Here is a 13555-nt window from a genome sequence, read left to right as displayed (position 1 = left end):
TATATATATATATATATATATATATATATATATATATATATATATATATATATATATATTATTTTGACACCAAATTTTGGGTGTCCACTCGTCTCTTAAAGTCGCACCGGTAAATTTTTTTAAAAAAGTATTCTCAATAAAACAAAATAACCAAAATACCCCTGAATGTTCCAAGAAGTATTTTGGTTATTATATGTTATTGAAATTTTGTTTTTAATATTTGTTTTAAGTGTGTTTCATTGAGATGATGACACATACCAAATTTTACATTCATATAATTTGTAGAAAGAAAAATAAAAATAAAATACTCTGAGACGTTCGGATTTAGATCGAATAATCAGTAGCTCAACTTGATATAAATTGGACTCCTCGATAGGCGAAAACATATATCTTTTATGCATAGGGGAAATATAGAAACCTTTCCCTTTTACTCGAGGCTCTACTTTGCTGAAGCCTAGGCCCTATAGAAACTACCTCCATTTCCATTTATGTATGGACACGGTTGCTATGCTGCCAGCCTACATACTGTAGAAATGCGGGCTTGGCAGTAAATATATTTTTTAAATATAATTTGATCCTAATTTTAAGAGAATATAGAATCTTTAATATGGAGATCATGAATATGTAAAAATAATAATTTAAAAATTAAAAATAATATTTATATTAAAAAATTAATTACATTTATTTTGAGATGGACCACCTATTTGCATTGATGGATGCTTTATACTCTCTGCATAATGTTGAATGCAGTCGAGCCGGCATGAAACAACTTTCCTTTATTACGTAAAGTTATAAACTTTCCATTTGTGGGCTTCGGAACAACTTTTTTGGGGAGTTGTTGAGGGCTTCAATAGGTGACCCCTTCTAGTGGACCTTTTTATAATAACTTATCTCAACGATCTCTTTTCTAAATATGTTGTTGATGAAACTCGCTATTACTCGTTCATGAAACTCGCTATTAGTTGCTGCAAACGGGATTTGATATTTTTTCGGAGAAATTTCTTGTCTAAGTTCGAAAGCACATATCTTCCAGGGATACGTAAGCGCTCTTTCTCTGTCCTCTCTCTCTCTCTCTCTCTAACATTCTTCATGAGCGACTTGTCTTGCTACACGTAATGCGTCCACTTTAAACTATCTATATCTTTAATTTCTCTCTGGGAAATTGTGACATTATAAAGTGGGTATTATTCCGAAGTCAATCTTCCCAATTTTTGTTGTTTTTGTAATGCTCAGGAAGGACTGGTTATTGCTTGTTCGGAACCATCAAACTGAACTGAATCATAGTTTTGTGTAAACCGAGTTAAATTTTCAACTGATCGAATTGATTCGGATACGTAGTGAGATATTTGGTTTTGATGTAGTAGGGCATAATGCTCTTTATGTATCGTATTAGGACTCATGTTTTTTTCATTCTGCATATTGGTTGTCATGGAACTCTTATCTGAATTTGAGTCCTGTTTCCCTGACTCATTTTTTGTTTGGCCAAACTGCTAAGCTTAACTTGTTATGGAAACCATTCTGGTTAATTTGCTATCCATTGTTGAAAAATATGGACTCAGGCTCGGATCGCCAGGGTCCCCAATCCCGCGTCAGTTACAGAACCATTATGAATGGGAGGCAAGTCTGAGGTCCGACTTGGTCGATTATATGTGAAAATAACAAAGGGTACCCTAGTCTTGGGAGACTCGGCCGGTAACTGGGCTTCTCCCTCCGAGATTGACTGGGCCCCAGTCTGGGCCTCTTTTTTTTTTTTTATATTTTCTTGATTTTAGATTTGGTATTATTTAGGTTTTTAGCTTATTTCGGGTTTTTTTTGTATTTTTTTGATGTAGAGATTTTAGGAATATAAAGGATATTTATGTTAAAATTTTAAGAGCTATTGGAGAGAAATAGGAAGGTGTGGGAGGAGGTGGTATAATCTCACATTCTTTTTATTTTATTTTTATTTTCTTGTTATTATTTTTCCCTGCATCAAGGCTGACTCAGGCGAGTGCAGCCCTGGTAGTTTTTGATTACTGGTAGTATTCCATTGTACACTCCCCTAAAACAGTAAATTGCATTTGCCTCTGTTTGTAACTTATCAATAGCATCGATCTTGTTTCAATGCTCTTGTGACAATCGAAAGCGCAATCCTATTATGGATAAACTAGCGCCTCATTTGAGCTTCATGTTTCCAATGTGAAACCTCCTACTTTTTATCTGACACCCGATGTGCCTATCAAGTTTATGAATTTTTCTTCATGGCCTATGTAGGTGATTTATGTACTTTGCATTAGGATTTCATTTTTCTTAAACTTTAAAAATTGAAAAAAGTCATAAAAAGGAAAAATTAGGAGAAAGTAAGGGAAATATAGAAAATTATATTGATTGGAGTGCAATTGTTCCATGGATAGTTGTATTGTCTATCTATATATATATATATATATATATATATATATATATATATATATATATATATATATATATATATATATATATATAATTCGAACAGTCCTTTGTCCCTTATTTATTTAATAAGAACTGTGCTTGATGTTTGTGAGGTTTAGATCTGAAGAATCACTGTTATTAGGAAAACCAGAAATCTTGTTTTATTGTGAGGAGTCTAGAGTTATGTGATTATTGGGACTATGAGCAAACTAAACTTCTGAAGATTTTGGGAAAAGTAGTTCTTTCTTGTTGAATGTTTATCAAGTCATTTATTGTTTCATATATTTTTTCTTTTTCCTGTAGGTTTTCTTTCATGAAATTGGTAGAGGCAGACACTGGTGAACATGACTTCTTCTCATGGCATGTTATAGACTTCTCTTTCTATGCAACTGGTAACTTAGTATCAACATTTTATGTACTTGTGCTGAAGCTGCCTTCCTGATGTTGTTTTTGTTTTATCTGGTTTCTTAGTTTTGTGTCAGAAGGCTAAAAACTTCGAATCAGAGGAATCACAGAGGAGAAGATTCAATCAAGAGTATTTTTCTGGTCTAGGGCAACTATTGCATGATGTTTATGCGATTCTACTTCCAAGACCAAATGATTATAAAAACCGGGATCATCTCATAGGATTTCTTGATGCATTAGCGAAGGAGAAGATTCCTAGTATGCCTTTAGTATTTCTCTACTTAACTTTGTTTTTCCTTTGCATGCCAATAACATTGTGGTTTCCTGTTGTCCAATTAATTATCGAAAGATGAAAAGAATGATGTTTCCTATCCTTGTCCTCTTGGAGTCTACCGTCCCTGCTTCAAAGACTTTTTTTTATTTGACTATTCTTATATTGCTCCTGGCTTTATTTTCTTCCTTAATTTGTTAATTAGAATTGCCATCAATTCAAGCCTTATCCCAATTATTTACAAGAAATATTTAGGTGTATTATTCCAAAATAATACATCTAAAAAAGGGCAATGGGGTTGGCCCAAAAGGATATGGTTGGAAGTAGTGAGAAAAAATATGGGGACTTATGGCCTCACTGAGGGTATGGTCCTTGATAGTGCAGAATGGTGGACTAGGATTCATGTAGCCGTCCCCAAATAGTTGGAAAAAGGCTCTGTTGGTGATGGTGATGATGATAGTTTGATGTCATTTTGCTTGTTAGATATTGTTGTCTCATACATGTCCACTTTAAAATTGTTCCTTACCTTGAGTATGCATGCAAGTTATTTAAGGGATTTCTGTTTGTTCTTTCGTTCTTGTGCTTTTTTACATATATCATGTTATTGAGTTATTCTTCTCTTTTTTTAATTAAGGCAATGATGTCGTGCAAAATGTATTATGTCATTTTGCTGCTTTATATTCCCCAATTTGAGAAAATATAATATGGATCATCATCATCATCATTTTAGCCTTTTCCTAATTAATTGGGGTCGGCTAAAATATAGTATGGATGAAAAAGTGAAAAAATATCCCAATTAGTATGGATGAAAAACTGAAAGATATCGTAGCTCTTCTTGAGCTTATCCACCTCCCCTCTCTCTGTAACATGTTATTGGATAGTGTTAAACGCTATTAGAGATGAAGAAAAACTGGCCATTGATTATGGATGTATCATGTCTTTTCTACTTATCATTATTTTGAATGTCTCACAACATGGGTGGTAACCAAAGTTTTTCTGTTGGCACTTACAATTCACATTCAGCTTTTATCTGCAAGGGTTGATTTTCAAAAGTCAATGGATTTTTGGAAGCTTGCATAAGGAACTTTTGGGAGCATTCATATTATTAGGAAATGTTAGCTTCTATCTTCCATTCTATGCTATCTACAAATTTTAAAACCTTTCCTCCCACGAACATTTCATCAAATATGGCTTATATAAGTGGTGCACTAATCCCGCCAGATTCGATTTGCTCATTTAGGGCATGTTGTCATCATGATATTAAGTTGGAAAACCAGCCCTTGATGAGAGCACTTTAGTTTGTCTTCTCAAACAAAATGATTTTTATTCATTTGATTCCATTGAGCTATTTTATGATTTGCTTATCTAAATCGTGTAGCCTTTTAATTCCTAGTGTTTCCATATGAAAGAAGTTTTGTCATGCAAATGAGAATCCTTTCTTCACCCAAGCTCTTGATTCCAATCATCAATGACCTTGCACTCTGGAAATCTAACTATCATTTATATTTGCAACATTTTTTTTACGAAGTATATCGCTTCTGTTGAGTATAGTAAGTTTTACATAAATTTGCAACATTTCCAGACTTTGGTTTTATAGGATATATCTCAGAATTATTTGAAAACCATTTGCCTTTGAAATGTCCAACATCCAAAGAAAAGGGGATTAACAACATATGATTGATATGAGTTAGTTTTACTTCATCCACAAGCTAAACTAACTCATATCAATCATATGTTGTTATCACCAATATAGCCATATCAACATGACAGTTGTGGGAATTTAAATCTGTTTCAGATCAAGACTAAAATATCACATGTAGTGGGCATTCCTTCTCAAATAATGTTTACTGCATTGAAAAGATTAGTGAGATAAAGATGAGAAGACTGGAGTTTTTGGTTTAGGGTTTCCAAGATCTGTATGTAAGGTACAGCAGTAACTCACTCTTACGGCGGGGCTATTAGGAGGCAATATATGAACACTGTAAGACCTCCACAAGCTTTTGGAGAAGGAACACAAAAGGAAGGAGAAGTGAGGAAAATGCCCCAATGGGGACACATTCATAATATTTCATATATAAGAGTTACATACTTTAGGGCATTAAGTGAACTTCCAATTATACCCCTAATACATTTACAGAAATTATAGAATTGCAAAAATTATAAAAATTACCCCTAAACATATAGAAAATTATATAAATACTCTCAGAGGGTGAAAAGGGTTAATATTCCCCCTCAAGCTCTACTTCCGTCCTGATCATGGACAACTTGCCCTTCATGTATCTAAGTCATTCTATAGTGAGTGCTTCATTAAATATGTCGGCAACTTGATCCTTAGTTCTGATGAATCTTCCTTCAGTATCCTTATCCTTAATCTTTTCTCTAATGAAATAATGATCAACCTGAATGTGCTTTGTTCTACCATACAATACTGGATTCATCAATATGGCCAGTGCACTTTGATTGTCACATTAGAGAATGCTGCTACACAACTTTTGACCAAGGGCATTTGCAATACTCCTTATCCAAGTCTCCTCAGCAGTTACAACTGCCATCGCTCTATATTATGCTTTTGAACTTGATCTAATCACAATCTTCTGCTTTTCTGCTGCATGAAGAGCTAAAATTATTCCCAACAAATGCACGGTACCTAGTAACTGTTTTTCTTTTAGTGCGATATCCTGCCCAATCAGCATCTAAAAAGGCAAGAATAACATAATCATCTTTGGATCATTTTTCTAATACACTAGCTCATCATTTGGTGTTGCCTTTTGTATATCTTAAATTCTTAATATTCTCTTGTTTGCTTCCATTTGTTCAAACCTCAGACCATGAATGAATTTGCTAAACTGATTGACTGCCTAATTTATATCAGGTCTTGTAAACATAGATACTGTAAAGCTCCCACTGTGCTGCGGTATTCATGTGCTTTCACAATCAAGCTTCCAAAATCTTCGTAATTTCCAAGTCTTCTATTCAACATGAGAGGTGTGGCTATTGGATTGGCATCAAGCATATTGGTCCTTTCCAACAAATCCATCATGCATTTATGCTAACGCAACATCAACCTATCTTTCTTGCAACCTCAATCCCTAGAAACTATTGCAGCCTTCCCAAGCTTATTTTTGTTAGGCTTTCATTGCAGCTTCTTGTGAGTACAATATCATGTACACAAAGAAGTATCATAATGTTTTCACCATCATGCTTAATGAACAATGAGTACTCAATTGCCCTTTGGATTAAACCATGATTCTTGCAACTCCACAAAAACCATCAAACCAAGCTCTTGATACTTGTTTTAGACCATATGTCGCCCTGTTCAACTTGCAAACCATGAGGCTAGGTTCTCCTTCAGAAAATCTCTAATGCTGCACCATATAGATTTCTTCTGTAAGGTCTCCATGTAAAAATACATTGTGGACATCCATCTGTGTTAGTTCCCAACTGTATGTGGTGGAGGGCAAAGTTATTCTTATTTTTAATTTCTATTCTTATTTTTAAGAGTTTAAGTTTTTTTTATGATTCTAGGGTTTTCTTATGTTTTCTTTTTTTACTATTTGCAATTTATGGTACTGTTCACTATTATTGTTCACAGAGGTATTTCTGAAATTTTATTCTTATTTTTAATTGCTATTCTTATTTTTAAGATTTTAAGTTTTTTTTTGGATTCGAGGGTTTCTTATATTTTCTTTATTTATTATTCGCAATTTATGGTACTGTTCACTATTATTGTACTCAGAGGTATTTCTGAAATTTTAGTATTGTTTTAGGGGTATTTTAGAGTCTTAAATGTTTATTTATTTTTTTTTAGAAGGTTAACCTGTTTTATTTGGATCTCCAGTTCAATTAGGGTTTCATAGGTTTAAAAGGTTAGATGTCATATTTTGGGAGGCATATGTTATTGGAATAAGTTTTATTTTTATGGAAGAAAGTTTTACTTCTTTTAGCTTGATTTACAACCATATTCTTTCTCCAATATTGCTGATTTTACTTGTTTAAGGTTCAATAAAAGGGTGGATTTGATTTCCTACCTTTCCTTCCTGCATCAAGTGGTATTAGAGCATCGTTCGAGGAAGGTTGGAAATTGCGTTGGCTTGTCGTAGAGGTCTTAGCTGTAGGAATGCCAATCTGATCCAACAGCATGAGGTAATCAACAACTTGATGGAGAGGGTTATAAAACTATTGCTGCATAAGCAGGGCCAGCAACAACGTACCCTTAATGAAGAGGAAACTACGAGGATAGATCCAAATCGTGAGGGTTTCGATTAAGAATGACGCGAATCAGAGTCCGACTCAGAATTAGAGTGGAATGATGAAGCTGCCTTCAACCACCCATTCTATGAACGCACTCCACGTGGGGACCGTCATTGTTTAGGGGACTAAATCATAAGATTTAATTGATCTACATGATTTGAAGGAGAACGAGGTTGATTTTGGTGTAGGTCATATAAAAAATCAGTAGGTTGTAGATTGAGATATGTCACCAATTTTGATACATACTTAGATGATGAACAAAATCTTGTAAGAGTTCCAATATATGATAGAAATTAAGATGATGATGATGAAATTTTGGAACATGTTAAAGATTATGAAGAAAAGGCTGTAGGAAGTCTGATCCAAATCATGGCCTTTGAAGTTCTTATTAATATCGAAGAGATAGAGCGTCAAGGAAATTTAGGGTATTGGAATCAGAGTAGCATAGATGAAACTTGGTCAACTCATAAACTGCAAATTGTGGTTTTGTTTTCATCAAATAATGAAATAGATGTTGAGAAAACCTCTAAAGGCCAGAAAATTAAGTTTGGAATATCTTACATGATTTTTAATGGGAGTTCAAGAATGGCTGAATGTAATAAATTTGTATTGATTCCTCAATATACATATCAAGATCCATTTCTTGAGGAATTATTTTTACCACAAAGAGTATTTGAGCCAACAAAGAAGATGAAGGTTGAAGAATGTAATTTTGATGCTGAATTCATCTTAGCGCATTTCCAAACTTGAGGACGCGTTTTCTCCAACTATGGGGGAATGATGGAGGGTACAATTATACTCATTTTAATTTCTATGCAATTTTAAAAGATATATATTTTGATGTATAGAAGGAGTGTAACATAGATGAAGATGTTGAGATGGATGAGTGACAAGACAAAAAGGGATAGAATTCGAAATGAATCCATTTGGGAGAATTTAGGTGTGACACCAATTGGTGATAAGATGCGAGAAAGTAGAATTAGATGGGTTGACCATGTGTGGTGCCGACCAGTACGGCACCTGTTAGGAGGTGCAAGTTAGTGCAAGTGGAAGGACTTAAAAGTGTAAGGGATAAACCCAAAAGGATGTAGTTGGAGGTAGTTTGAAATGATATGGGGACTTATGGCTTCACTGAGGTTATGACCTTTAATAGAGCAGAATGGCGGACCATGATTCATGTAGCAGACCCAATCAATTGGGAAAAGGCTATGATGATGATGGTAAGATTTTGATTTTAGTTTTAGGATTTATTTTTAGGATTTTAAGTTTTTTTTTGGGGTTCTAAGGTTTTCTTATATTTTCTTTATTTACTGTTCACAAGTACTATTCATGACTCCTTTTTTTTTTTTTTTTTAATAGAGGTTAACTTGTATAAAAGGAAAATATCTTACATAAATAGAACTAAAAAAGACGACAGTCCACAAGCACTATTCATGACTTTTCACAGGGATATTTTTGGAATGTTAATATTGTTTTAGGGGTATTTTAGAGTCTTAAATATTTACTTGGATCTGAAGTTAAATTCGCCTTTCATAGGCTTATAAAAGATTGGATGTCATATTTTGGAGGCATATGTTATTGGATCAAATTTTATTTTATGAAAGGAGAAAGTTTTTCTTCTTTTGGTTTGATTTATATTCATGTTCTTTCATCAATATTGCTAATTTTACTTGTTTGAGATTCAGGAAAAAGGTGGATTTAATTTCCCACCTTTCCTTCCTATATCACTATGCAAGAGCCAGAGACATTACTCTATGGATGATGTCCATTTTCGGAACAGGGCTAATGGTTTCATCATGATTTAAGGCATACTCTTGGATGAATTTAGCAACAAGTCTAGCATTATATCTGTCAGCACTTCCATATGGTTTAAATTTAATTTTGTAAACCCATTTACATCTTACCAAATACTTTTCCATAGGTCTTGGCACAACTATCCATGTCCCACATTTGTACAATGATGCCATCTCTTTATATATAGCTTTTACCCATCTACTGTCTTTATCCTCTTCATGGGAAAAGGGTTCGCTTTACTTCAAGATTTCAATCAAGAATATTTTGTGTTCAATAGGGAAATTTTGATAGCTCACCCATCTATCAATTGGGTGCTGTATCCTTCCTGATAGTTGTATGTAGATGAGATGTCATTGGTGCCACCAGATTCTTCCACAACTTGCCCTTCATGCACATTTTCAGTATTGACATACTTTGACAAGTTTCTTTAGAGTGGTCGACACTTGAGTCGTGGTTTTCTTTGTCAATTTCTGGCATAGATGCTTAATTGTGATGAAGTTTTCCTCTCTCACACATGATCCCCACTTTATTTCCGGATTTTTAAGACGCTCCATTTTCACGATGTTTTCCCCTATCATACACAATCAATTGTTTGCTGCCCCAGTTTTTTGTGCTCCTTCCATTGGATGAACAGTGTTTCAAAGTGGCATGCCATCTTCGATGAAAGGTTGACTTAGATTCTCTTCATTGTACATGTTCCTTGATAATGGGCAATTTAGATTCTCGTTTTGGGCTGCAAGGTGTAGTTTGTTTTAGACACATTTCTTCTCTTATCTCAGATGCTTCACCTACTCCTCCTTGATATCAATGAGTTTGGGTGGCCTGTATGGTCTCTTTTCATCAAACGTGACATATCACGATATTTAGATTTTTCTTTTTAGAGGACTATAGCACCTAAAACCTTTATATAGTTCACTATATCCAACGAGCACATTCTTCTACCTTGGGCATTAACTTGTTTTTCTGAGACTCATCAAAGTGCACAAACAGTAACATCCAAAAATTCTTGATTCGACTGTTATCAGAATGTATACCATGCAGAAGGAAATATGACAACATTCCCTTTGTGTTAGTAGATGGGAGCATGTTGATCATAGACTACAGTATGAACCGCTTCACTCCATAGAGATTTAGAATTCCGCTAGCATGCATCATGGTTAGTAACTTTGTAGAATCCTTCTAATATGCATGTGTTTCCTTTCCGCGACACTGATTTTCTGGGGTGTATGAGGAGAGGAAATTTTCTTGGTTAATGCCATTATCAGAAAGGAATTCTGAAGATGAATACTCACCTCCCTCATCACTAGGAGAGGAAATTTTCTTGGTTAGTGCCATTATCAAAAAAAATTCTTGGAATTCTGAAGATGAATACTCACCTCCTACATCACTACAAAAATAAACAGTGTCTTCAAAAAAAAAATTCAACAAAAGATTTGAACTTTGTAGAAACAAGGAAAGTGTGTGATTTGTTTTTAAGAAAGAATACCGACGATAGCCTACAGTAATTATCGACGGAATTAACATTAACCATAGTTACTGGGATCTTCTAATGAGGCGTTCGCTTCCGCTTTGGAAGCTTGATCCCACGCTCCGAGATGCAGTATCTCGATTCTGGGCAATTCCTTGATATTTGGGATCTCGATTCGGGAAATCGGGGAACATGATCCCATTTAATGGGATTTTGATCCCTATGCCAAAGATCATGGTTCCACGAGTAAGAGACACCACAATTCCACCAACTTGGAATCGAGTATCCTCTAATTTGGGAGCAAGTTTACCGATACATTTTTTTAGTTCATATACAACCGAGTGTGGACCTCCCAATTTTATGACCTACAATCTATCTGAACTCCATGATTTCCTACATATTTTGTGAGGACAAGGAGAGAAACAAGAAGATGGAAAGAGATACAAAAGTTAGTCGCGTTATGGTTCAATTGAAGAATGTCAATATGTTCAACTTCCTTGGAGCTAGTTCATTAGCCCTTGTCTACCTCTTGAAGGACTTCTATCGCTTGAGTATTTGTCAATCCAAATCGAGCCACTCATGAGATTGCCTTATGGTGGTGGAATAACATGTATGCGTGGAAATGTGAGGTCTCTCTCATGTGTAGGTCTTTGAACCCCTAGCAATCTTTGATAGAGGAGAGCTATTGGGAATTATATATGGCAGTGTATTTCCTCTTTACAAAGGAGAACTTAACTATTCTGGCATTTTGTTTTTGGAAACAATCTACCACAACATTCTTATATTAATCATCATTTGATATTCAAGTGGGAGTTGCCCAATCCAACTGATTGGTGCCAAAAATGAGGACGTGTGCATTGTGGGGCGACCAATGTAGGTAGGTGTGCAATTTTTGTAATGGATCCACATATTTTAGGCAAACCAATGTAGGTAGGTGTGCTGTTTTTATCACCCTTCATTTCCATTGTTAACATGGGATCGGGGACTTAAGTATTACAACACCATATTGGATTTCTATTATCGCTGTGTAAGATCACACTCCAATGACAACAAAATGTAAAACAGAATTTCAATGACATGAATTTTGTTCACATTGATACTAGGTTTGTGAATTTTCTTCTTAGAACCGGGGTCTTGTTGGTGGTGCTTGTGGTGTTTTGAGAGATTTGTCCGGTCACTTCGTTGCATGTTTTTCCATGCCACTTGGTGTTGCCTCTTACAATTTTTCTTAGCTCAAAGCTTTAGAGGTTGGTATCGATATGGCCATCCAATTGCATTGCTTTCCACTGCTCATTCTGTCCAGGGCCACCACATGCCGCTTTGGACTCTATATACCATTGCTGCCAACTATCGGTACAAACTCGCTTTGAGTGGCTCTTCTTGGTCGATTTCACACATCTTCTGCAAGTCGAATATGGTTTTGCTTATACACCTGCAAACACAGCACCTCCATATATGTTGCTACAGTTTGGAGGGCTCAGCCCTCAGATTTTTTTACTTCACCAATTTCTTATCATGAAGAATGAGTGCCCTATGTTTATGAGTGCCCTATGAAACAGTTGTAATTTGATAAGATTGTGTTTTTTCTTAGTGAATGAAATTAAATTGGGTAGGGGGACCTTCTCCCCCACTAACTCAAAAAAAGAAAAAATGAATTACTTAAGTGATTATGATGATGATGAATTACATGAATGCTCGTTGTGTTTCTATGTGATCTCCATTGTAAATTAACAAAATTATTCATGTGACCATTGCTGTCATTTTTAGCTCTACTCCTGCTTCCGCTCTTTCTAAACATAACTTTGTTTGTAATAGAAGAGGTCTAGCTCATAAAAGGAAGGGATTGGTGGCTTGGCCGAAATTGTTGTCACAAACACATTATTCATCTCTCTATCCTTCAAGTGGGTTTGATACCATGTCATCTCAAACTGTTTGGCCAATGGCTGCGAGCATGTCACAAATGCCTTTTACTTTAGTGAAACACTGGCTAATGCTGGAGTTAACTTTTCTGTATTTCAATTGTTCTTCTCATAGATGCTTCACTTTGACTTAGAAACTTGGAGTAGAGTAATGAAAAGTGTCTCAAACCTCCTTGGCAGTTGAAATGCCAAATACTTGTGCCAAAACTTCTGGTGTAAGGGTGGCTTTCAAGCAATTTATGGGTTCTTGTTCAACTGCATGCCACTACATGTGTGCTGGGCTTGAGACACACATTATCTCTCCTATTTCTTCTTTACCTGGTATTACTTCTGTAAATTCTGGAGGTTTGCCATCAGACAGATCAAGATATTCCATAGCTTTTAAACCACTAAAAAAAGGGACTATTCCATAGGAGGAAATGGAGGAGTCAAATTTAATGCTTATCATATATGGCAGGACTGTAGGAGAGAAAGGTTGCATTAGAGGAAGAAGTCTATTGGGAGGACGGTGCTGCAATGAGATGGGTATATATATATAACATTTGAAGGAAAATAGAGGTAGTCTTTCTTCTTTCTCTTCTATTTGTTTTTGCATAAATTTTTTCTTAAACTCCAATAATGCCCCCCCCCAACCCCCCCGGGGGTTGGTAATTCAATTGGAAAAGGGGACCTTCTTGTGGGGCAGATCGACTTACAAAAGTCAATCTCACTAAGAAATAGAGTGTGGATTAAGGTTTGGATAAGGAGTTACTTGAAGATTGAAAGTAAAGACGAAAGGAGAAGGATAAAGAATGGAGAGAACGTTAAGAAGAGTAGCTATTAGGGTTTAGGCAGATTGATTAGGGTTTTCTGGTTAGGATTTAGATGGAGAGAAAATATCAAGAAGGAAGATTAGCAACACAGATTGGTGGGGTTTTGAAGAAAGAGGGCAAGTAGGGATAATAAAGAGAGACATAAGAGGTAAAGAAAAAGGAGAGATTGTAGGATATCTTGATTGAGTATGATTGTGCTGAAAAGATC

At 35.3% G+C, this 13555-nt stretch overlaps 1 protein-coding gene across 31 annotated transcripts in view; it reads left to right on the top strand.

Annotated features, from left to right (window-relative positions):
- Positions 1–684: 684 nt before the first annotated feature.
- Positions 685–13555, top strand: part of LOC18443303 (protein HESO1) — a 51174-nt gene continuing 38303 nt past the window's right edge. For 5 of the 31 annotated variants that reach the window (XR_016049084.1, XR_016049083.1, XM_020672847.2 and 2 more), the window contains exons 1-3: positions 1038–1112; positions 2731–2819; positions 2899–3090. Coding sequence is in view for 19 of the 31 variants with exons in the window: in XM_020672847.2 (XP_020528506.1) it covers positions 1090–1112; positions 2731–2819; positions 2899–3090 (304 nt within the window). In the remaining 12 variants the exon portion in view is untranslated. Of the gene's footprint in view, positions 1693–2730; positions 2820–2898; positions 3102–12992; positions 13094–13555 lie in introns of all 31 variants that reach the window. The other 26 variants (XR_016049086.1, XM_011628366.3, XM_088857894.1 and 23 more) reach the window with 23 other exon arrangements.

This window comes from Amborella trichopoda, chromosome 2 (assembly GCF_054954075.1).
Source record: "Amborella trichopoda isolate Santa Cruz 75 chromosome 2, AtrichopodaSantaCruz75HAP2 v2.0, whole genome shotgun sequence".
NCBI lineage: Eukaryota > Viridiplantae > Streptophyta > Magnoliopsida > Amborellales > Amborellaceae > Amborella > Amborella trichopoda.
This window is presented reverse-complemented; position numbering and strand designations above follow the sequence as displayed.